This window comes from Muscardinus avellanarius, assembly GCF_963383645.1.
Source record: "Muscardinus avellanarius genome assembly, chromosome: 6".
In the NCBI taxonomy this organism is placed as follows: Eukaryota; Metazoa; Chordata; class Mammalia; order Rodentia; family Gliridae; genus Muscardinus; species Muscardinus avellanarius.
Window position 1 is genome coordinate 435,703 of NC_137791.1, and position 23,570 is coordinate 459,272.

The 23,570-nt window shown below is 47.2% G+C and overlaps 1 protein-coding gene across 1 annotated transcript in view; it reads left to right on the forward strand.

The window, feature by feature from the left end:
• Nucleotides 1-17,465: 17,465 nt before the first annotated feature.
• The window catches only part of USP53 (ubiquitin specific peptidase 53), a gene marked incomplete at both ends in the record, with an annotated part of 34,004 nt that continues 27,899 nt past the window's right edge, over nucleotides 17,466-23,570 (forward strand). The window contains 2 exons of the mRNA XM_080697818.1: nucleotides 17,466-17,609; nucleotides 20,607-20,699. Of these exons, the coding sequence (XP_080553944.1) occupies nucleotides 17,466-17,609; nucleotides 20,607-20,699 (237 nt within the window). The remainder of the gene's footprint in view (nucleotides 17,610-20,606; nucleotides 20,700-23,570) is intronic.

A 23,570-nucleotide genomic window follows, 5' to 3' on the forward strand; every position in this document is an offset into this window, starting at 1 on the left:
GCTACATGCCTAGCCCTATTTCATTACGTACTATTTTGGGTCTGGGGACTGAGCCCAGGGGCGCTCCACCTTTGAGCAATACTACGCCCAGGCTACTCCCTCCACTTTTGCTTTTAGAAACAGGTCGCGCTAAGTTGCTGAGACTGGTCTCGAACCTGCGATCCTCCAGTTCCAGACTCCTGAGTACTGGGATGGATGGTGGCGCCAGCAGTATTTGGTTTTTTAAACCCGGGACCCGCACCGAGTACTCGCCCCTACCAGGGCATCTGTCCAGGACGACGAGCCCCGCCCACGGGCGCGCACCCTGGATTGGCACAAGGACGCCTGTTCTCGCGAGACCTTATGCTTTGGCGTCAGCCTACTGCAGCGCTTGGGAAGCCCCGCGGGAACACAGCGGGCGGCTGGACTCCGGGGGCGTGGCGAACACCGAGGGGCGTGACCAGAGCGTGGGCGTGGCCTCGCGAGGGCGTGGCGAGTAGGCATGGGGCGGGGCCGGGCGAGTGCGGGGCGGGGCCGCGCCTGGGGGCGTGGCGAGCGCGGGGCGGGCCGGAACCTGCGGGCGCAGGTGTCGCGGCAGGGGCGCCCGAGCTCCGCGCGTGCGCAGGCCGGCGGCTCCGGGAGGCGCGGCGGCCGCCCAGTCCCGGTGAGGTTGGCGCGGCGCGTTGCGTAGCCGGTGCGGGCGCGGTGCGGAGCGGGCGCCGCCGGCGGGAGGCCGCGCCCTCACCTGCGTAGGACCCCGCGGTAGGTCTCCGACGGCCGCGCGGCTGCGGCCCCAGGCCGGCGCCCCTCGGGCCTGGCGGGACGCGGGCCCAGCGCGGCCGGGTCTCAGCCTCGCCTTCCGCGGCCTGGCGGGCCCGGCGCGGGGAGACGCCGCCGGCTGGAGGGCGGGAAGCAGGCTGGGCGGCGCGGGGCCCCGCGGGGGGCAGGTTGGGGTCACGTCCGGCGGCGGGCAGGTGAGGGTCGGGTTTGGGGTCTGGGGTCCCGCCGCGGGCAGCGCAGGTTGGGGTCTGGGGTTCCGCGGCAGGCAGCGCAGGTTAGGTTTGGGGGTCCGAGTTCCCGCCGCGGGCAGCGCAGGTTAGATTTGGGGTCTGGGGTCTCGCCGCTGGCAGGGCAGGTTGGGGTCTGGGGTCTTGTGGCAGGCAGGGCAGGTTAGGTTTGGAGTCTGGGGTCCCGCCGGGGGCAGGGCAGGTTGGGGTCCGGGTTCCCGCCGCGGGCAGCGCAGATTGGGGTCTGGGGTCCCGCCGCGGGCAGCGTAGGTTGGGGTCCGGGGTCCCGCCGCGGGCAGCGCAGGTTAGGTTTGGGGTCCGGGGTCCCGTCGCGGGCAGCGCAGGTTGTGGTCTGGGGTCCCGCCGCGGGCAGCGCAGGTTAGGTTTGGGGTCCGGGGTCCCGCCGCGGGCAGCGCAGGTTAGGTTTGGGGTCCGGGTTCCCGCCGCGGGCAGCGCAGGTTGGGGTCTGGGGTCCCGCCGCGGGCAGCACAGGTTAGGTTTGGGGTCCGGGGTCCCGCCGCGGGCATCGCAGGTTGGGGTCTGGGGTCCCGCCGCGGGCAGCACAGGTTAGGTTTGGGGTCCGGGGTCCCGCCGCGGGCATCGCAGGTTGGGGTCTGGGGTCCCGCTGCGGGCAGCACAGGTTAGGTTTGGGGTCCGGGGTCCCGCCGCGGGCAGCGCAGGTTGGGGTCTGGGGTCCCGTCGCGGGCAGCACAGGTTAGGTTTGGGGTCCGGGTTCCCGCCGCGGGCAGCGCAGGTTGGGGTCTGGGGTCCCGCCGCGGGCAGCGCAGGTTAGGTTTGGGGTCCGGGGTCCCGCCGCGGGCAGCGCAGGTTGGGGTCTGGGGTCCCGCCGCGGGCAGCACAGGTTAGGTTTGGGGTCCGGGGTCCCGCCGCGGGCAGCGCAGGTTGGGGTCTGGGGTCCCGCCGGTGGATGTGGAGAGCTGAAGCCAGCCTCGACCGCCGCGCACTTGGCAGCTGGAGGCGCAGGTCTGAAAGGACCTCCGGAAGCCTGCAGCCCAGCCCAGCACAGCCTGGAGGCTCCTTGGCGCGCCCCAGGGCTTCTCCATCAATGGAGAGGTTGATGCCTGAGAGTACTGCAAGACTGCCTGTTAGCAAAGTTTCCCAAATGTTTATCTGCACGTGTGTATGCAAGGGTTTTCAAGGCTATGTTGGGGGGTATGTTTAACTGTAAATTTAGGAAGTTTTTTTTTGTAATTAAGGATCTGATTTGCTGTTAGTTCATTCTTGAAGAAAAGTCTTGTTGATTTTCACTACTTAAAAAGTGTAGCAAGTGCTACTCAAAATTCTGATATAAATGAACTTTTGATGAAATTGATATTTGTCTTATTTTTGTGTGCTTTTCAGTTTCGTGATGATGGTATAGGCAAAGACAAACTAGGAAAGAAAAAAGAAAGAATGGATTGAGACTTACTCTACAAAAGCAACACATGCTTTAGCTGTTGTTACAGGTGGAAGGAGTTAGTCTTGAGAGACAAGTTTTTTATTTTTTATTTTAGCAGCTTTTAAAATGATCTCTTTTGAAGCTGTGTTTGGTGGCATACCGTTGTAATCCCAGTGCTTGGGAGGATGAGACAGGAGAATCACAGGTTTGTGGCCAGCCTCAACATCTTAGGCCCTATTTTGAAAAACAAAAAATAGGGCTGGGGGTATAGCTCAGAGGTAGAATGCCCCTGGGTTCCATCCCTGCTATGACCAAAAACATAAATATCTCCTTTGGACAACTTATCTAGGATCATGATTGCTGTTTGTAAATGAAAGTGATTTATTTAAATTGTTCATAAATCAAAGTAATTAGTAGTTGTGTAATGTTTTCTATAGTATAAAACACAAGAGACCAAGAATAGGAAATTCCTTTTCCCCATGAATTAAATGTGTTTGTAAAATTGTTTGTGTATTGTCAAGTTCATGGAACTTGAAATGCTAATCATTAAAATTATTTCTCCTAGGAGAATATATATATATATATTTGTGTGTGTGTGGTGTTGAGGATTGAACCCCAGGGCATTCTACCTCAGAGCTAATTCTTAGCCCGGTTCTTTCTTTTGAATCAGTCTCACTACGTCGCGGAGGGCATAACTTAATAGCCGAGGCTGGCCACGAACCTAGATCCTCCTGTTTCCCAAGTACTGGAATTACAAGTGTGCACCACCATGCCCGGCTACAAAAGGTAGTTTTTAAAAGCATTGCTGTTCTAATAGTGTGACACATTTCCAGGCCTCGTTCTCCCATAAAGAAGCCACAGTTCTTCCTGGCTCAGAGTTTACTGTGACTCCAGATCGTCACTGTCTTCAGTGTCAGGTGTTTATTTTTCTCTGGGTAGTGTCTAGAACACAGTTTTGGTACCACATGGCTGAGAATGTGTTGTGGCAAGGCCGACTTTAAAAGTGAGCATTAAAGCCGGGCATGGTGGCGCACGTGTGTAATCCCAGCATTCAGGAGGCTGGGACTGACAGCCTCAGCTACTTAGCGAGCTCCTTTGCAATGTAGACCCTGTTCCAAAAATTAAAAGAAGACTAAAAATGAACATTTTAATTAATTTTTTAAGATTATGTACACTTTTAGAAACCAAAAATTAGGGTTACTTTACCTGCTGGAACTTTCTAGAACTCACCTACTGGGCTAGAGAGAACATTGCATTACCTACAGCTTTTGAAAATGTATTTGATCTCCATAAGGTGCTGGATTAGCTATTTTGCAATGACATTTAGACACTGAAATACTTAGTAGGTCTTGTTACTTGACAGGTTTAACTATTAGGAGTTTCTTAATTATATGCCCTGAAGGCATCCTACAGAAAGCTGGGTGACTATGCACAGCCTGTTTTAAGGGTGGAAACCTTGTTTTAAGGGTGGAAGTGCACTGATGTCTATCAGCTTTGAAGAGCTAGGGAGAAATTGGTGGCGGTGTAATGACGGGTGTGGCACTGATATGTTATTAATTTTGTACTGATATATGATTTTAGAACGTTTTGCTGTATACTTGATGTACATAATGGGAACAAGAAATAGATGCAACATGTTTTATCACAGATAAAACCTGTAAAGGTCCTTGAACTTAATTTAAAGAACTTTATATAAATCCTAACCTTAGCAAGGGATTACACATTTTTATGAATAATGGCAGTGCTATAGATACTATAGGTATCTATACATGCGATTTTCCAGTTAATTCATATCCTTTATCATGATGAGAACTAAAGTTCCATGATTAGAACTGTAATTTGGTTATAATTGAATTTTAATATAACTGGTTTTGTGTGGGATCTTATGGTTTTTTTTAATTACCTCTTTCTTTTTGAATCCTATGAATTTTATACATTTAAAAAACGTGTTCAGGAGCCGGGTGTTGTGGCGCACGCTTGTTATCCCAGCATTCAGGAGGCTGAGACAGGAGGATCACGGTTCACGGACAGTCTCAGCTACTTAGTGAGGCCCTCTGTAACTCAATGAGACCCTGTTTCAAAATAAGGAATAAAAAATAGGGCTGGGGGTATAGCTGGGAGGTAGAATGCCTCTGGGTTCCATTCCCAGACCTGCAAAAAACAAAAAACAACAACAAAACGCATGCTCAGAGGAGACACTAAAGTATCTGTGACATGAGAAACAAAACCAGCAGCAAATACCTGTCTCTGGTTAAAGGACTTTTGTTTACATGGACTCAAGTGAGAGGCTCTATTAAAGCCAGGCATGGTGGCATAGGCTTGAAATCCTAGCTACTCAGGAGGTAGAGGCAGGAAAACCAAAAGTTCAGCAAGACCCTGTCAAAAAAAGTTATACAAGGGCCAGCCAGGGATGTAGCTCTGTATGCAGTGCTCCTGGACTCAGACCCCAGTATCAAAAAAGAAAAGAAAAATTGCTTCATATTTTTATATTTGTAATTAGTAGAAAGTAGCTTTTATGGTAGCATACATGTTCTTTATCTTTGTTTTAATGAACAGAATCGGTAATCTGAGGTGCTGTGCTACTCTAAAAATAATTTGAAAATAATGACATTAGTTTTCTAGTTTACACATTGACTTGCTCCCCCAAAAGAAGTAAGTTTGTTTGTTTGTTTGTTTGTTTGCGGTGCTGGGGAGTGAACTCAGGGCCTTATATATGCTAGGCAAGGGCTCTGCCACTGAGCAGAACCCCAGCCCAGCCCAACAAAAGGAGTACAAAAAAAAATACTGTTCCTAGCCTGGTATAGTGGCACATCCTTGTAATTTTGCACTTGTGTTTGGGAGGCTGAGACAGGAAGATCACAGGTTCGAAGCCAACCTCAGCAACCTAACAGATCCCTGCAGCTTAGCAAGGTTCAGGAGTGTAGTTCTGAGGTAGAAGGTGCCTGGGTTGCATCCTCATTACCACACACGTACACAAAAGAAGTTTTAAACTTACCTTTGTACTTTTGGGGGCTAGTAAACTTATTTAATGAGCATTTATTGACCTACTGTTCTATTCTAGGCTCCATCAATTAACAAGACCATTTTAACATAGTCCTGAGTAAGAATCCTGCCCTTTCTAAGCTTCATCTCTGGCTATCTCAACCTCCCCCAACTACAGTGAGTTTCCAAAGGTAATATTCCAACGGTAAAATAAGCAAAGGAAGCTACACCTTTGCTTAAAATTCCATTTCTCTTTCCATTCCGCTTCCAACTTCCCAGGCACTGGCACCATACCTATGAGGAGCGTGCCACCGCCGCCGAGGGTCCCTCCATCCCCCCATGACCACCATGCCTGTGTGTCCCTTGGTCCGGGGAGTCTGCAGGTGGTGCTGTGTGAGCTGTGATCTGTGAAGCTGGTGCTGAGGATAGAGCTGGGCCTCTGCCTCTGATGCACCCAGCCCTACAGTATTTTTAATTTAGAAACAGAGTTTCACTAAGTTACCCAGACTGGCCTTGAAGCTGCTATTCTCCTGCCTCAGCCTCCCAAGTGCTGGGGTTGTAGGCATGTGCCACCACGCCTGACTGTGCTGTCCTCTTAGGAAGTGAGGACACGGGGCAGCCGGGTGTGCGGGATGGTGGGCCAGCAGGGCCAGCACTCTCAGGACTACACACTGGAGCATACCCTCTGCAGCTTCGGCTCTGTTCGTTTTCTGTGGTGAGATGGAGCATCCTGTATTCCATGACTCAAAGTCATTAGCAAGAAGTGTTTTGAAAAGTTGTGCCTTGGTTGTATTTTTTCAAGCCTCATTATTCAGAGTTTTGCCTTTTTGGTAAAGCGGCTTCTACTGTTTTAACTCAATATCTCCCTCTCCCTAGTCCAAAAATTTTGTAAATGAAGGTTTAAAGCAATAAACACTATGGTGAGTCCACTATAAAGTGAATTTTCTCAATCACACATTTTTAAGTTAGAGCTTTCTATATGTTGGGCTTTCCTAACGTAGGGTATGTTCATAAAGGTAAGAATGACCAGGTTTAAAATTAAGAAGTTGACGCTTTGTTGTATAATTTATCCCTTGGTCTCATTAGTCTGGACTAAGCTATAGTTAAATTTGACACCTTAGTTTAAGGGGATGAAGAAAGGTAGCACTGAGATCGTAATACAGCTTTTACTTTTTTCAAATCTTTATATTGTTGAAATCATTTTCCGCTGGAGGTGATGATATTGTAATTGGCTTGCATTTGTCCAATGACTGCTGTGCCGGGCACTCATTTTTGGTATTTTTCTGCATGGTTTATGGCTCTCACAGTGGCCCCCATGTGGGTCGTGATTGCAGGTGATGCTTTGAGTGCTGGTGGGTTGGGCCTGTGGCATTGCTGAGCCACGGGGTGGTGTAGAGTGGGGGCTCTGTCCCTGCTGGGATCCATCTGCTGCTGTCTGCCTCCACTTCCCCGCCCGTGTGCTGGACTCTTGCTGGCCCATGGCACTCCACTGCCCAGGCAAGCAGGTTCTTGAGCCCCACGCGCTGCCCCTTGCTGGGGTGCCACGCGCTGGTACAGAGTCACTGTCTTGTCAGCCTGGCGATGGGAGTGCATTGCTCCGGAGGGTGGAGAAACTGTCCCTGGAGACCGCACCTGACTCCCGAGCTTCCTTCAGAACTGTGGACCATTCTTATCCTGCGCTGCCCTACTCTCCACACCTGGGCGTGGCTGCACATCCCAGGAGGGTGGAGAGAAGCCAGCTGTGTAGACCGATAGGTGAGAGGTGCCAGGGAGAGAGGGAAGAGGAGAGCAGGGCAAGGGGGCCTGGGAGTGAAAAAGAATCAACCACTACTGACTTAGGCAGTAAATTGAGGAAATGCAAAGGTATTATCCCAAGTGAAGTGAACCATACAGAAACGATTGCATGACTTCATTTCTGTGAAATTCCAGAAAAGTTGCAACTATAGGGACAGAAAGCAGATCAGTGCTTGGGGTTGGAAATAGTTGTTTTCTATTACTGTGTAACAAATCACCACAAGTTTTGTGGCTTAAAATAGAAACCACTTATTAATTATTACTCACAGGCTAGTGGGTCTGGCGTCGTCTGGCACTAGGTTCTTAGGGTGTCAGGGGGCTGGCCTCGGTCTGGATGGAGACCAGAGAAGAGCCTGCGTCCAGGTGCATTCCCTCTGAGGCCAACCCTTTTCCTGTGGCCCCGGGCCAGGGTCCTCTCTCCCATCCTGGAGCCACCCACATCCCTTCTCTGTGGTCTTGCTGGAGCGCCTCTGAGTACTGCTGCCTCCAGCAGGGCATGCTCCCTCGCTGAGGATCACACACTAGATGAGGCCGTCCGAGGGGCTAGTGTTAGGGTCCTGTGCAGCGTGGTGCACGCAGGGATTGCTGTCTGTGTCCACAGCGTTCAGGGAGTGGGTGAATCCTGCTGCGTGGCGGGCAGGGAGGGGCTTGCTGGGTGATGGGCAGCTTTCCTCCAGGGCTTGGTTGTGTAATGACCACACGACTCTGCACTAGATGGGGTGGTTTTATTGAATGTAATTCAAACCTCAGAAAACCTGGTTGGTTTAAAATACTAGATACAAAAAATCGGTTAAGAAAATAGATCTGACACTAGTGACTTCTGAATTGTTTGATTTTTATCTTACTGCATAGTGAATAGACTACAGTGTACATAGAAAAGTTTAAAAGAGGAAACGGAGTAAGAAAAACTATATGTGTAAGGACGCATAGGGTTAGGGTCCCGGAAAAACAGAGGGAGGTAATAGCCACTGCACCTGGACCTCCTGTTGGGGTAATGGCCACTGTACCTGGACCTCCTGTTGGGGTAATGGCCACTGCACCTGGACCTTCTCTTGGGGTAATGGCCACTGTACCTGGACCTCCCATTGGGGTAATGGCCACTGTACCTGGACCTTCTGCTGGGGTAATGGCCATTGTACCTGGACCTCCCGTTGGGGTAATGGCCACTGTACCTGGACCTCCCCTTGGGGTAATGGCCACTGTACCTGGACCTCCTGTTGGGGTAATGGTCACTTTACCTGGACCTCCTGTTGGGGTAATGGCCATTGTACCTGTACCTTCTGCTGAGGTAATGGCCACTGTAACCGGACCTCCTGTTAGGGTAATGGCCACTGTACCTGGACCTTCTGCTGGGGTAATGGCCACTGTACCTGGACCTCCTGTTAGGGTAATGGCCACTGTACCTGGACCTTCTTCTGGGGTAATGGACACTGTACCTGGACCTTCTGTCAGGATAATGGCCACTGTACCTGGACCTCCTGTTGGGGTAATGGTCACTGTACCTGGGCCTTCTGCTGGGGTAATGGCCACTGTACCTGGACCTCCTGTTGGGGTAATGGCCACTGTACCTGGACCTCCTGTTGGGGTAATGGCCACTGTACCTGGACCTCCCGTTGGGATAATGGCCACTGTACCTGGACCTCCTGTTGGGGTAATGGCCACTGTACCTGGACCTTCTACTGGGGTAATGGCCACTGTACCTGGACCTTCAGCTGGGGTAATGGCCACTGTACCTAGACCTCCTGTTGGGGTAATGGTCACTGTACCTGGGCCTTCTGCTAGGGTAATGGCCACTGTACCTGGACCTTCAGCTGGGGTAATGGCCACTGTACCTAGACCTCCTGTTGGGGTAATGGTCACTGTACCTGGACCTTCTGCTGGGGTAATGGCCACTGTACCTGGACCTCCTGTTGGGGTAATGGCCACTGTACCTGGACCTCCTATTGGGGTAATGGCCACTGTACCTGGACCTCCTATTGGGGTAATGGCCACTGTACCTGGACCTTCAGCTGGGGTAATGGCCACTGCACCTGGACCTTCTGCTGGGGTAATGGCCACTGCACCTGGACCTCCCGTTGGGATAATGGCCACTGTACCTGGACCTCCTGTCGGGATAATGGCCACTGCACCTGGACCTTCTCTTCACTTTAGGTTCTCTGGTCTGTTTTCCTTGTGCTGCTCAGGTATCATACCTGGAGATCTAGAGCTGAGTGGTCTGAGCAGTGTGAGTCCTGGGACTTTGTAGAGATGGCGTCATGCTTTGTATTGAGTCTATATTCTATTATATTCAAAACTTTAAATTTTCCTCCAAAATACTATTCTGATTTTAATAGGTATTTCTTGTCATTGAATTTCATGTTTAGTAATGTGTTTTTTTTTGTTTACCCAAAGTGTTTAGTTTTTTGTTTATATCTAATTTATATTATAGTCAACAATCTGTGTGATACTGTGTGATCCTGAATTTATTAGGGTTTCCTTTGCAACCTGTTATTTGGTTATTACATTTTTCTTTGGGCTTATACTTTCCTGGCATATCTTTTTGTTTTGTTTTATATGTGTGGGTACATGTTACATATGATCAGCATATATGTTGTAGCTTTGTAGTGCAGACTTTCTTCTTTATTTCTACTCAGCTGTCCAGCCCCGTTTCACACGCTTGGGGGACCATACACAGCTCGCCAGTTTCCACAGGTCATTTGCACGTTACGCTTCTGCATTGGCCTTTCCCTCTGACTTGGTCTTGAGGTTCCTTGAGGGGCCGTGAACCTGGCCTGGCATGGCTGGCTCAGGAGATTTGGGTAGGGCTGTGTGCTGTGTTGCTTTCCCCGGGTGCTTGCTCTTTCTTTCTTTGTTCCTTTGTTCCTTTCCTTTCCTTTCCTTCTTTCTTTTTGTGTTGCTGGGGATGAAATCCAGGGGCCTTCTACCTCCAGACTTCACTCCCAGACCTATTTTATATATTTTTTGGAAGCAGGGTCTCACTAAGTTGCTGAGAGCCTCACTAAGTAGCTGAAGCTGGCTTCGAACCTGCATGATCCTCCTGTCTCAGCCTCCCAGGCGCTGGGATTACAAGTGTGCGCCACCACTCCCGGCACCCCCAGGTGCTGTTTCTGACATACAACCGGGGCCTGCCTGCCCTCCCACTGCAGGCCGGTCCACATTGCAGGCACTGGTGGCTCCTGTCTGACCTGGGTCCAGCTTATTCCTCAAGAGGGAGAATTCCTATTCTGAACCCTGAAGTTAGGTTCAAGTGCCCTGTCCAGCGAGTCACAGCTGAATGGGGCAGAGTGTCCAGGACCCGGGTGTGGAGGTGGAGGTGGGAAGGCGGGATGTGGCTGAAGCCTGGAGGGGCAGCCACACCCGGCTCCTTCCTTAGTCCCACCTGTTACCACTCCTTCCAGGAGAACGTGTGACTGCTTGCAGGTGCTTTGCTTTTTTGCATCTATAATTATGTCGTATTGGTCTGAGGTTCAGGATGCTTTGATATTAAGGCTGTGCTAGGTTCCTAAAAAGATTTGGGGTTACTTTGTGTTTTATTTTCCCTGTAGTCTGCAGTAACTTAAAAAAATTAGCAGGTCTTAAAAGTCTAGAGAAAAGTCGCTTTTGACTGCAATTCAGATGCTGGCTTCAGTGGAAGAATTTCTGTCTCCTTTCTGTCTTCTCAGCGACTCTTCTACTTTTTCTTGGATTAAGATTGGTAATTTATATTTTGCTAGGAAATTATCTATTCCTTAGATTTTCAAAGTTGCCCATGATTTCAATGGTATTCCTTCATAGTTGTTGAGGTTGTTTATGGACCTGTCGTTACTTCTGCCTTCTTGATTCCCTTGCTGTTTCCTAATGAAGCGCCGAGTACTTTGTGGTTAGCTTTGCAGACTTTGGCGCTGGCTTTGCTCCTTCTCTGTCTCTCAAGAGTTGGAGGTTTCACAGTGCTCACCTGCTCTCTCCTCCAGCTCAGAGCTTGGAGTTTTCAGCTCCTATTCTGTTTGCTCTGACTTTCTCAAACTAATTCTGAGACGTTCTCTATCCTTTCTAGAAGTATTTGCCCACTTTGCTGTTTTTCTTTTCTTTTTAGGAATCCTGTTAGGCAAGTCTTGACTCTGTTCAGGTTACCCATGCCTCTGAACTATCAAAGCATTTTGCTTTCTGTGTCTTTATTTCTTTAGTACGGTTATACCCAAACTCCAGGACCCCTGGGGGAGAGAGACCACCACCACACACAATAATGCAAGAAAACAGAAAGGGGTTTATTGGGGAACTAGCTCAAGCTAGGGTCCAAGTCCCTTCAAAGCAGTGGCATCTTGACAAGGACCCCGAGTCTTTGTTCCAAGGCAGTTTTATACATTTCAGTCACTCAGACCATGATTTACAAAGGAGTTATCTCTAAACCAAAAGGAATTTTTACTGCTGTGATCACAAGCAAGGACAGGATACTTGGTGCCTCCCATTTGGTTCTTGCCTCCTGGGGTTGGTTGGGAGTTTTTCATCCTGACCCAGGTACCCAAACTGGCACTTAACTGTTAGTTGTATTCCTGAGAAACTGAACCTTAGGCCTAGTGTGTTTGCCGTATGGATGAAGCCTGTCATGGCCCCACTACGGCCTTACTTCGGTCTTACAGTACTTTTTTTTTTAATTGGTGCTCTGTATTCATACATCATAATGGGATAAAAAAAAAAACTTTTGTAGACATACATGCACACATTGCCCAATTAGCCCCTACCCGATCCCCATCCTGTTCCCTCCCCATCCCTCCTTCCTATGCTTGGCTTAGTGGTTGACATCTAGTATTATAGCAATTTATCCAAAATTAACAATGATAATCTCACATAACCATTTCATTTGTCTGATACCAAGCTTTTGATGACTTAAAGATAACATTTCAATATTTCTTTTTGCTTTCTTTCTTACCAGAGAATATTTTTTTTTTTAGGTGAAACTATCATACATTTATGTATTTATTTTTCAGAAAAAATCTATCCTAATATGGAATATGGACTCTAGATACCCAAAACGATCTGAAAAAAGAACAAAGTTAGAAGATGTATATATTCTGATTTCAAACCTTATAAAGCTACAATAATTGAAACAGTGTAGTACTGTTATAAAGGCAGATATATAAACCATTGGAGTTAAATAAAAGCCTAGAGATAAGCTCTTCCATATATTGTCAAGTTATTTTTAGTAAGGTTTCCATGAACATTTGGTGGAGGAAATAATCTTTTAACTAAATATTGTTGAAAAATAATAATTACATGAAAAGGAATAAAATTGGACCCTTACCTAACACCATATACAAACATTAACTCAAAATAGATAAAAGACCTAAATAAAAATCTTAAGCTGGGTGTGGTGGCGCACGCTTGTAATCCCCACGCTTGGGAGGCTGAGACAGGAGGATCGCACAGGTTCAAAGCCAGCCTCAGCTACTTAGTGAGGCTCTCAGCAACTTAGTGAGACCCTGTTTCCAAATAAAATTAGAAAATAGATCTGGAAGTATAGCCCAGAGGTAGAAGGCCTCTGGGTTCCACCCCCAGTACCACCAAAAAAAAAAAAAAATCTTAAGACTATAAACTTTTAGAAGAAAATCTGGGTCATAAAACCTCACAACATTGACACTGGCAGTGATTTCTTGGATATGATTTCAATGGCACAGGCAACAGAAGGGTAAACAAACTCCCTAAAAAAAAAAAAATTGTATATCCAAAGACAGTGTAAACAGAGTTAAAAGTTACTGATAGAATGGGATAAAATATTTCCAAATGCTATATCTGAAGGCATATTAATATTCCAACTAGAAATCCTAAAAATTAGCAACAATAAAATTAAACAATACAATTTAGAAATAAGTAAAAGACTAACATAAATAATGAATCTCCATAACCAACGATAACCAATCTTAGTTGTCTGTTGGATGGAAAATCTTGTTTCTCTGGTTCTGGTGTGTGTTACCTATTTCTTTTTTGTAGTTAATCTCTTTGAGTATTTTCTCTAGCGCTGGTTTTGAAGACATAAATTCCTTCAGTTTCTGTTTGTCATGGAAGCTTCTTATTTCCCCATCTAATTTGATAGAAAGTTTTGCTGGGTAGGAAATTTTTGGCTGGAAGTTGTTTTCTTTCAGAGTTTGGAATATGTTACTCCAAGCCCTTCTGGCTCTCATGACTTGGTTTGGGAAGTCTGGAGTGATTCTAATTGGTTTGCCTCTGAATGTCACTTGGCCCTTTGTTTTTGTTGCCTTTAAGATTCTCTGCTTGGCTTCCACATTGGTCATTTTGACAATTATGTGGCTTGGGGATCCTCTTCTCCGATCCTGTCTAAAGGGAGTTCTGTAAGTTTCCTGGACCTGTGTATCGACCCCTTGGCTCTATGTTTGGAAAATTTTCTGCTATTACTTCTTTAAAGAGATTGTTGATCCCTTTGGTTTCACCTTCTTTTCCCTCCTCTATTCCAATTTTTCTTAGGTTAGCTCTCTTAAAATGGGCCCATATTTCTTCAATGTCAGATTCCTGCTGTCGGATATTTTTTTCTAAATTAGAAAGTATGCATTCATTTTTGGAGTGATCATCTTCTAGGAGCGAGATTCTATTCTCCATGTGGTCTAATCGGTTGTTTATACTTTGAATTGAGGCCTTTACTTCATTAATCACATCCTTTATCTCTTTTTGGTTCTCTCTGAATTCTTTTCGAAACACCTCTATTATTTCTACAGTTATTTTCCTGATTTGATCTTCTAGAAATCTCTGAATTTCTGTTTTATCAGGTTCTGATGTTGTGGGGTTGTGGGCATTCATTGCTCCATTGTTATTCCTCTTTCCCATGATGCCGGAAGCTTGTGCCTTCTCTGGGTTCTTCCCTGGGTTACTATGACTTCACTTAAGGTGCTCTGGATCTCGAGTCTGTGGTATCTCAGTCACTACTACTCCTTTACTGGGTTGTATCACAAAGTCGTTCTTACAGTACTTTGTAAGAAAATGTCTCAGCCTGAACTGAGTGCTCCCTGGTGCTTTCTTCTCCACCATTTGATCTGCTAGTTAACTGAAACCTTTGGATTTTAACATTTCCACATAAAAAAGAAAAATCTGCACTTGCCATCTTTGGTGGCGAATGCTTGTAATCCCAGATCTTGGGTGGATGAGACAGGAGGACAGCAGGTTCAAGGCCAGCCTCAGCAACGTAGTGAGACCCTTTTTCAAAATAATATATGAAAGGTTTTGGGCTGAGCTCAGAGATAGAATACCTTGGGCTCAATCCCCAGCACTCTTCTTTTCCCCCTAAAATCTCCACCAGTCTTCATCTGGTCCATCTTTATTATGTTTACCTTTATGTTCTGTTTCTCCTGTGCCCTGTGGTAGGTAGTGTTCAGTCCTTCCCTTTGTATCACAGAGTCCTGCTCTTCCAGTCTGCATGTATTTCCCTGGGAGTACTGAGTTACAGTACAGTAGTACTTGTCTGTGAAAGGTATGTGCCAGCCATTGCAGGAGCTGGATTCTAGATGATGTAGTTGGAGGGCTGGTTCCGACAAGATGCCCTGTAGCCAGGGCTAGAGACACGGCCTTCGCAGGTCAGCCCAGTGGGCCTCACAGGTCCCTCTGTCTGCACTCCCCTGGCCTGTGCCCCAGCTCGTGCCCTGGCCTGGCAGAAGGCACTGGGCGCTGGAGGGCCTCTGGCACCCTCTCAGCCAGGTGAGGGAGCCGTGGCAGCCAGGACCCCCGCCCCCCAGCCCCTGGGCTCTGGTGCCTCAGGACTCCATTTCGCCTGGAATAGTTTTGCTTCTGTGAAGTCTGAAGGAGAGGGTTACAGGGCAGGAAGCAGGCTCTGTGCTAGTTGGATGTCTTTGGGCGTAAGAAAGCCACGGTATTTCTGGGTTATCTGCTTGTGTCTCTGCCTCTTTCCAAACTAAGCTCCCTGAGAGAAGTCACTGTGTCATGCAGCCTAGCACAGCTCCCGAGCTGGGATGGCGTGGTGCCAGCAAGTGCTGGTTAAGGAGGAGCATTTTAAAAGGGCTCTTGATCAGCACATGGCCCCTTAAACACACCCCTGACTGTTGTGAAAACTTGGTGGTATCAGAGGCTTAGGCGGTGTAAGCTGGAGTTGGAATGGAGGGCATGAAGAGCGGGCACATGGGCACACCGTTGTCCTCAGGGTGGATAGCCTGCTGTCCTCCGCCTGCCGTTGAGGGGGCTGCGGCAGAGATGGCAAGCCTGTTCTGGGTTCTGGCAGCTGGGAGGCAGAGGCTCCTAGCCGTGCCTTCAGGAGCCACACACTGCCATCTGTCTGTCCATCTCTCTCAGTGGGATATGATCACCAGTGTTGAAACACCCCCCCACCCCCTGTCCACCAGCCATTGTCTCCCCGGCTGTGAAAGGAGCTTGGAGCCTTCTGTCCCGACCGAGGGCAGGTGGGCCTGTGTGGTTGGCCTGCTCTTCCTCCACCTACCGGCCTCCACCAGTGTCCCTGAGGTGCCCCTCGCCCTGGGCTCCTGCCCTCAGGAAGGAGGGCTCTTAATGCTGGGATCTTTGTGCAGGGGAGCCGTCTCAGTGGGACGTCCCCACTTTCCTGCTTGAGACTCCAGCTGGCCTGTTGACATGTGCTTCCCTTACTGACACCTAGCACAGCACCCGCTGGCATGCACTGAGTGTCTTGTGGCATGTAGTACTGCCTGTTGGGACTTAGCACAGCACCCTCTGGCATACATTACAGCATCTCATGGTATTATGGTATGTGGTACTGCCTGCTGGCACTTAGCTCAGTACGCTCTAGCACACGCTAGTGTCTGTGGTATTTTACCCTGTGTTAATTCCTGGCTCCATCATATCCTAGCTTCAGTGCATGACTCTAAGTTGTGTTGCACGGGAGAATGAAGGAAGAAACACTCAGCTGGTTAAACACGACTTTGTTAGGAATGCTTGTCTAGCCAGGCATGGTGGTGCACACTTGTAATCCTGCGCTTGGGAGGCTGAGACAGGAGGATTGCACAGGTTCAAAGCCAGCCTCAGCTACTTAGTGAGGCTCTCAGCAGCTTAGTGAGACCCTGTTTCCAAATAAAATATAAAATAGGTCTGGGAGTATAGCCCGGAGGTAGAAAAGCCCCTGGATGCCACCTCCAGTACCACCAAAAAATAAAAGAAAGAAATATTTGTTTACAGTGTACTAAACCAGAAGCATGTTTCATAAATGAGATGAAAGTTAATTCAGTAAGATTTATGTATTAAAGGTTTCCTGAGTTGTTATGCATGTCAATTTACATAAAATCTGACTTTCTTGGAGAACTGTAATTCTCTGTATTAGATAATGAGTCTGTATCTTTTTAATAAGCACAGTGACTTAGTGTTGATAGATATAGACACTACCTAAGGATTGACTTAATTCTATTTTTTTAGAGTATTTTCTTTATAAAACCAGCTTTTGAAAATCACAAGGTTGAAATAGGTAGTGATTAATGTCATATCAACATTTAAAAAACATTAAAGTGATGAAATACACTTCATTTTCATGTTTTAGAATGTTATTTTAATTCTTTTACAATGGGTTTTAATTCTGTATTCACTATGTGTTCAGATAGTACCATAGGTATCTTCTTTTTTGTTTTTTGATGGTACTGGGGCTTGAACCCCGGGGCGTTCTACCTCTGAGCTACACCCCCAGCTCTGTTTTTATTCTTTGAGACAGGGTCTCACCAGGTAGCTGAGGCTGTCCTTGAACCTGTGATCCTCCTGTCTCAGCCTCCCAGGTACTGGGATGACAAGCATGTGCCACCATGCTTGGCTCAGTAGGAATTTCCTTGATGACCTTTTCTTTTATTAATCATTTCTTTTCTTCTTGTAGATCTGTGAGGTCACGTTGGCATGAGATATGGAGGCAGCTTTGATATTTTCACCTGGAAAAGAGAAGGCCTTTGTTCTTGTTGAAGACATAGAACACCAAGGGCCGCAGGAGTCTCCTGGACGCCACCCCTCTGCCCCGCCGTCTCCAGTGTCTGCGTGTAGCCACGGGGACAGAGGACTTGTGCACTAAGGACCTGTTCATCAATGTTGTGACAGTTAAGGAAAACCATTCTCAGCATATTGTGTACACCTTCTGTAAAATTTAACGCATTGAAAGGTCTCTAAGGCCTTGTTTGAAGGAGCATTCTTCTGTCTCAGAGCTCAACATCTACTTACCCTGTGTTTACACATCAGAGTCCTCAAAGACTTCTGACCTCAGAAAGACATGGACTTGGAAGCTCACGCCTTTACAGCGGCCGCGTGGGCAGCGGGCGTGCAGGCACCAGCTGCAGGCGTGGGGGGCGCCACGTGAGCGCTGTGTGGCCATGGCCTGGGTGAAGTTCCTGCGGAAGCCTGGAGGCAGCCTTGGGAAGGCCTACCAGCCCGGGAGCATGCTGTCCCTGGCCCCTACCAAAGGCCTGCTGAACGAGCCGGGCCAGAACAGTTGCTTCCTCAACAGTGCTGTGCAGGTGAGGGGCTCGCGCCCGGGAGCCCTCCTGCTGCTCCTAACCGCCAAGGCTCTTACTGCCATGGGCTGGAGTGGTGTTTTAATATGACTTCATGGGGACAAAAGCTTTTAGGCTGGACAGTTTGGTTTTTAGGATAAATGGAAAAATGTTTTCAACAGGATGATGCATCACTGTGATTCAAAACACCTTCTTACTTAAAATATTAATAAATTAAGAAAGATTCCAAAATGCATTTTTAAAAAAAATTCAGCTAATGTTTTCCTCTCCCTTTAAAAGAAATGAGCATAGATTCAATAGATAAAGAAACAAGCCGGGCGTGGTGGCACACACTTGTAATCCCAGCATTCAGTAGGCGGAGACAGGAGGATGACGGTTCGTAGACAGCCTCAGCTACTTAGCGAGGCCCTTCACAACTCAGTGAGACCCTGTTTCAAAAACTAAAAAGACTAAAAAATAGGGCTGGGGATGTAGCTCAGAGGTAGAATGCCCCTGGGCTCTATCCTCAGTACCGCAAAAAAAAAAAAAAAAAAAAGAAAAAGAAACAAGCCCTGGGTTGGAACATGTGCACTCTTACAGCTCAAGTGCCACAGTTTTGATGAAAGTGAATGTAATCCATTTGCTTCAGTCCTCATTAAAATTTTTTAATTAACAAATATGCCTTGACCTGCTCTTCTACCTTAGCTAGTACACAATCACATATATAAGGTGGTTTTATTTAGCAGCTCCAGAAATTTTTATTGTCGTGAGAATGGAGAGAAAAGTTGCTTAGTATGTCGGTACATAAGCATGTATGTGCTTATGTTGATGCATACAACCCAGGCTCCACCCCTGGCTCCGCCCTGTGCTCTCTGAGGCCCAACCAGGGCAGTTAGCTCTCAGGCTGGGAAGTTCTGACTTCCCCGAGAAGGAGCAGTTGCAGTCAGGAAAGCCTGGATTCTCATTGGTGTTAGGACCCTAGATGTGGCCAGCCTTCTGCCCTGCTGCAGAGGCCCTGCAGGGAGCCGTGAATGAAGGGAAGAAAATGACTCCCAAGTGCGAGAAGGGCTCCCTCACAAGTGTGGCCCCCGCCTGTCTGCACGGTGCATCTCCTGTCTCCATCCCTTTTCTTTAGGTTCCAAAATACTGTATATAGTTCAAGGGGATAGGAATCATACTAGAGCAGAGAGAATTCTGATTAAGGAAACTTACATAGCAAAGAAACTGGAAATATTTCTATGCTGGTGTTGTTTTTTTATTCTGGGAATTGAACCTAGGGGCACTCTACCTTTGAGCTGTAGGGTATAGGTATTTAATTTTCTTTTAAAACAAGGTTTCACTAAATTGCTGAGGGGCTCACTGAGTTTCTGAGGCTGGCCTTGAACCTCTAATTCTCATGTCTCAGCCTCCCTGTGCCACCATGCCTGGCTGCAGTGTAAGTGGGCAGTCCACTGAGCTTCACCCAGAAGCCTGTACTTTTCTATATCCTGATTGTTTCGGCTGCTTGTCACTCCTTTATATTCTTTCCCCCTCCCCCCATACTGGGAGTTGACCAGGGGTATTCTACCACTGAGCTATATGTCCCCCAGCACTTTTTAATTTTTTTTTAAAGTCTCACTAAGTTGTTGAGGCTGGCCTCGAAGCTACAAACCTCCCATGTCAGCCTTCCAAATACTGTGACAACAGGTGTGCTACCATACTCCAGTGTAGCTGTGGACAGCAGCCTTTGGCTGAGCAATTTGCACGTTGTCTGATGAGGGAGCAGCACACCTAAGCTGCCATGTTGGCGTGTTGGGAAATTCTCCTGAGTTGGAGGTGGAGACTCACATTTAATAGCTAGCATTGCTGCATCTTGCTGCTGCACTAAGCTTGTCTGGGCATTATATATGTACCTGACTTCATCGTTGCCACAGCCCTGAGAAGGTGGCACTGCTTCTGTCTTCCTCTATGGAGAAAACCGAGTCTCAGGAACGGTTTTGCTCAAGTCTGGGAGGTGATCATTGTGGAGAGTAAGTGGATCCTAATAACACTTTCAGAAAAAGCAACTTTCAAAGGGAAATTCTGAAATACCCTTGAGCTAACTGAGTAGTTGAAAATAAAAAAGGTAAAATCAATGTGTTCTATTAACTTTTCACTAACATCTTGGTGTTAGTTGGGAGAATTGAGAGATCAGAATGGATTTTCTAAGTTACATGATTTGAGGAAAGGATTAAGAGATACCTGGCAACTAGAAGCCCTCCTCTGTTGGAATAACAGCTGGTATCTGTTGCACGCCAGTGATGTCCCAGGTCAGCACTGTAGCGCCTCCTATGTTATGTATTTAGTCCCCACAAACATTCTGCGAGGCAGATGCTGTTAGCCCATCGTATAGAGTTCAGGCTCCTTGTTTTAACAGCCGGCCTTCTTCGTTTGCCGTCTTTCAGAAGCAGGCCATTGAAGAGCAGTTGCGGCTTGCACCTTCAGATCAGTCCCTTGGCCCTCCTCTCTGGCTGCCCTTGCTCCACAGATGCCCGCTTTCTTGATCGGAACACAGCGCCCACACACATATCTGGCCGGCCTTTTCTTTCTGTGGCAAGCTGACCTCTGCATAATAAACCCTAGCTTTAAAGTCTAATCTGATTTCCTTCCTAGACGTCAGTTTGTTCCAAGTACCATAATCACTTCCTCTTCCAAATCTCTGCCAAACTCTCCACCAGTGTCCCTGTTTCCTGTTCACATCAAGTCCTTAGAGGAGGAGGAGATAGCTTTTCCTTGCCTTTTGCCTGTTAGTTTTCCAAGGGAATGAGTAGGACTCTTCTGGATTCCCCTTGTACATATGCATAGCATAGATGTAGTAGTTTTGTGCTTGCTGTTGTTATCAGTGGTTGTGTATCTCTGATTATGTACAGAAGATTAAAAGATTAAAAAGGTGCAAAAGGTTACTTACTAACCTTTTGCAACTTTTTAAATATGGAAATCTGTCTTTTTTTTCACTGTGAGAAAAATCTCACTGTTTCTTTTTCCTTCAAATCTTTTTTTTAGGTCTTATGGCAGTTGGATATATTCCGACGAAGCTTGCGGGTTCTGACGGGACATGTCTGTCAGGGAGATGCCTGCATATTTTGTGCGTTGAAGGTAACCTTTTAATAGTTTTGAAAAATTATAAATTGTTTCTCCAAAATTTGATCTTGACTGTTGACCTATTTGGCCACTTGGTTGGCAGTTAGGGTTAGTTTTCCAGTGGGTGTGAGAGCAGGTCTGCTCAAAGCAGTCTCCTGCACGTGGACCTGGGTGGCTGATTCCTGTCAGACACACTGTGCAGAACTGATTCTTATGACACCTGAGGTTAGCCCAGAGTAGAGACAGTGACGCAGCCCCCTGCCCTGTCTTTGGGTACATTCTCAGGAGGGGCCGCCATGCTGGAGGAAGCCCAACAGCCTTGTGGAAAGGCCACACGTGGGTGTTGTGGCTATCGCTACCTGCAGCAGAGATCTCTCCCACAGCCTAACATCAACTGGACAGAAGTGTCCAGGGTCCTTCCTCCAGTCTGACCCTGGTGACTCTACGTGGGCAGAGATGAGCATTTACCCGAATTGCAGATCCACAGTCAAGACAGGAGCGTTTTAGTAACTGCGTTTTGGGTGCTTTGGTAAGGGAGAGTAAGTAATTGGGACAGGAGTCAGCCTTGTGAGAGGCTTGGCTTTCTCTGAGTAACTTAGGAAGTGCTGGGATTGTTTTGCATGGGGGGTGATGTAATCTGTTTGAACTGGATCTTTTTGGCTGGTGAGCTGAGACTAAACAGGAGGCAGACAGGCAGAAGCAGAGTCAGCCCAGTATGTATTAGCAGCTCATTTTTGTCATTGAAAGTCTTTTGCCTAAGAATGTTAGATTTTTTTTAACACATTTTAAAGGCAGATATTTTTATTCCTTTGCATTCTTAAATATTCTTAGTGAACATGTTTTAGTTTCTTTGTTCTTGAAAAGGCTATATGAATAAATAACCAAAAGAGGAATTTTTAAAATCATTTCTTTTGAACATGGTAGAATATTGTTACTCTCAGAGAATTGAAGAGTGACAGTATCAGATTTTATTTGTTCTGTAGTATGTTCTGAGTGTTTTGTCCAGTTGTAAAAAAGAGTGCAGCTCAGTGTCTTAGCTGTGTGGGCCAGCATCTTCTCTACCAGGACCCGAAACAACTGACCACACAGCTCAGGAGGGTAGGTTCATTTGCTCAGTTTATGGAGATTTCAGATTCTGCTCATGTCAGGCCTAGTCTGCGGAGCTCAGAGCACGGGGCGTGAACAGAGAGAGGGAAGGAGCAAGGGCTCTGCTCTTACATCATGGAGGCCAGAGCAGAGAGAGGGAGGGAGCTCGGCTCTGCTCTCACATCATGGAGGCCGGAGCAGAGAGAGGGAGGGAGCGAGGGCTCTGCTCTTACATCATGGAGGTCAGAGCAGAGAGGAGAGAGCTCGGCTCTGCTCTCACATCATGGAGGCCGGAGCAGAGAGAGGGAGCTCGGCTCTGCTCTCATATCATGGAGGCCGGAGCAGAGAGCAGAGTAGAGAGAACCAGAGTTGATCCCTAAAGGCACAGGCCCAGGGATGCCTCCTTAGCAACCAAGTCCCTTCATCATTTGTACCTTGTTTCTATTAGGGCTAGGGTGCTTTCTAAATTTAAGCCATTAAACATTAGTCCAACCCTTTCACAGCCTGAAATCACCTACCCTCCTCACACCAAAAAATACCCAAAGAGAAATACCAAAAAAATACCCCCAGAAAATATTCAAACTCACCGTGGAGTGTGAGGCCGGCTGGCCCACTCCTCCAGCTGGGTACTGCCTCAGTCTTCTTGTTACTCCTTTTGTCTGGATGCGTTTCTTTCAGATGTACTCATGGCTGGCGCCTTACTTAATGCCCCTACCTGCCTTTCCCTGTCTGTCAAGGCTCCCTGACTGCCCGCGGAACACGCCTGTGTCACTATCCTACCCCTGTGGTCTTGTGTCTCTTGTATTGCATTTCTTTGTTTTTACTTGTTGTTCCCTGTCTTATCACATTCTAGCATATTCTGTATTACTTATTTGCCTTTTTGTTAAAATGGCTAGAACATAGGCTCTGTGTGGCAGAGTTGTCTGGGTTTTTTTTGGGGGGGGTACTGGGGATTGAACCCAGAGGCATTCTACCTCAAGCTACACCCCAGCCCTGTTTGTTTGTTTGTTTGTTTGTTTGTTTTGCAGCACTGGAGATGGAACCCAGGGGCATTCTAGCTCTAAGCTACACCCCCTGCCCTATTTTTTAATTTTTTATTTTGAAACGGGGTCTCACTGAGTTGCGAAGGGCCTAAGTATCTGAGGCTGTCTGCAAACCGCGATCCTCCTGTCTCAGCCTCCCAAATGCTGAGATGATAAGTGTGTGTCACCATGCCGAAGCCGGCTTGAGTTATCTGTTTTCTAGGGAAGAACAATGCCTGACACATGCTATTACAAGCAAAAAATGTGTCTAATGAATGACCATCTGTCTCATGCAGGGCTGGTCTGTGCCTTAAACATTACCTGCAAAAATTGATTACCTAAATAAAAGATGGAATATGAAGTTTGTTTCATCTTTTAGTATTCATAATTTCAGTTATGATAATTGTTTAAATAACTCAGTCTCCAATATCATTTGACATATTTTTATTCCTCATTTTATTTATAAGTTTTCTTCTGCCGTTAAGGCAAGGATTCTTCAGATACTTCCCTTGAGATGGCACCCCATGCGTTAGTGAGTCTGAAGCTCTGTGGTGGTATCACTGGAAGTTCTTCTTCCCTTGAGAAGATCACTATAGAACTAGAACTTGACGAGTTTTTCTTCTTTAAATTCAATTATGAAAATAGAAAACCAATTAGCACGTACAGTCTCATGTTCTTGGATGATGTTTGCATTGTTTCTTAGATTTAGGTTAGAAATAATTCTCTTGGTGAGGAAATTGGTTACTTGAAAAATCTTGGCAACGTGGAATTTGTTAAC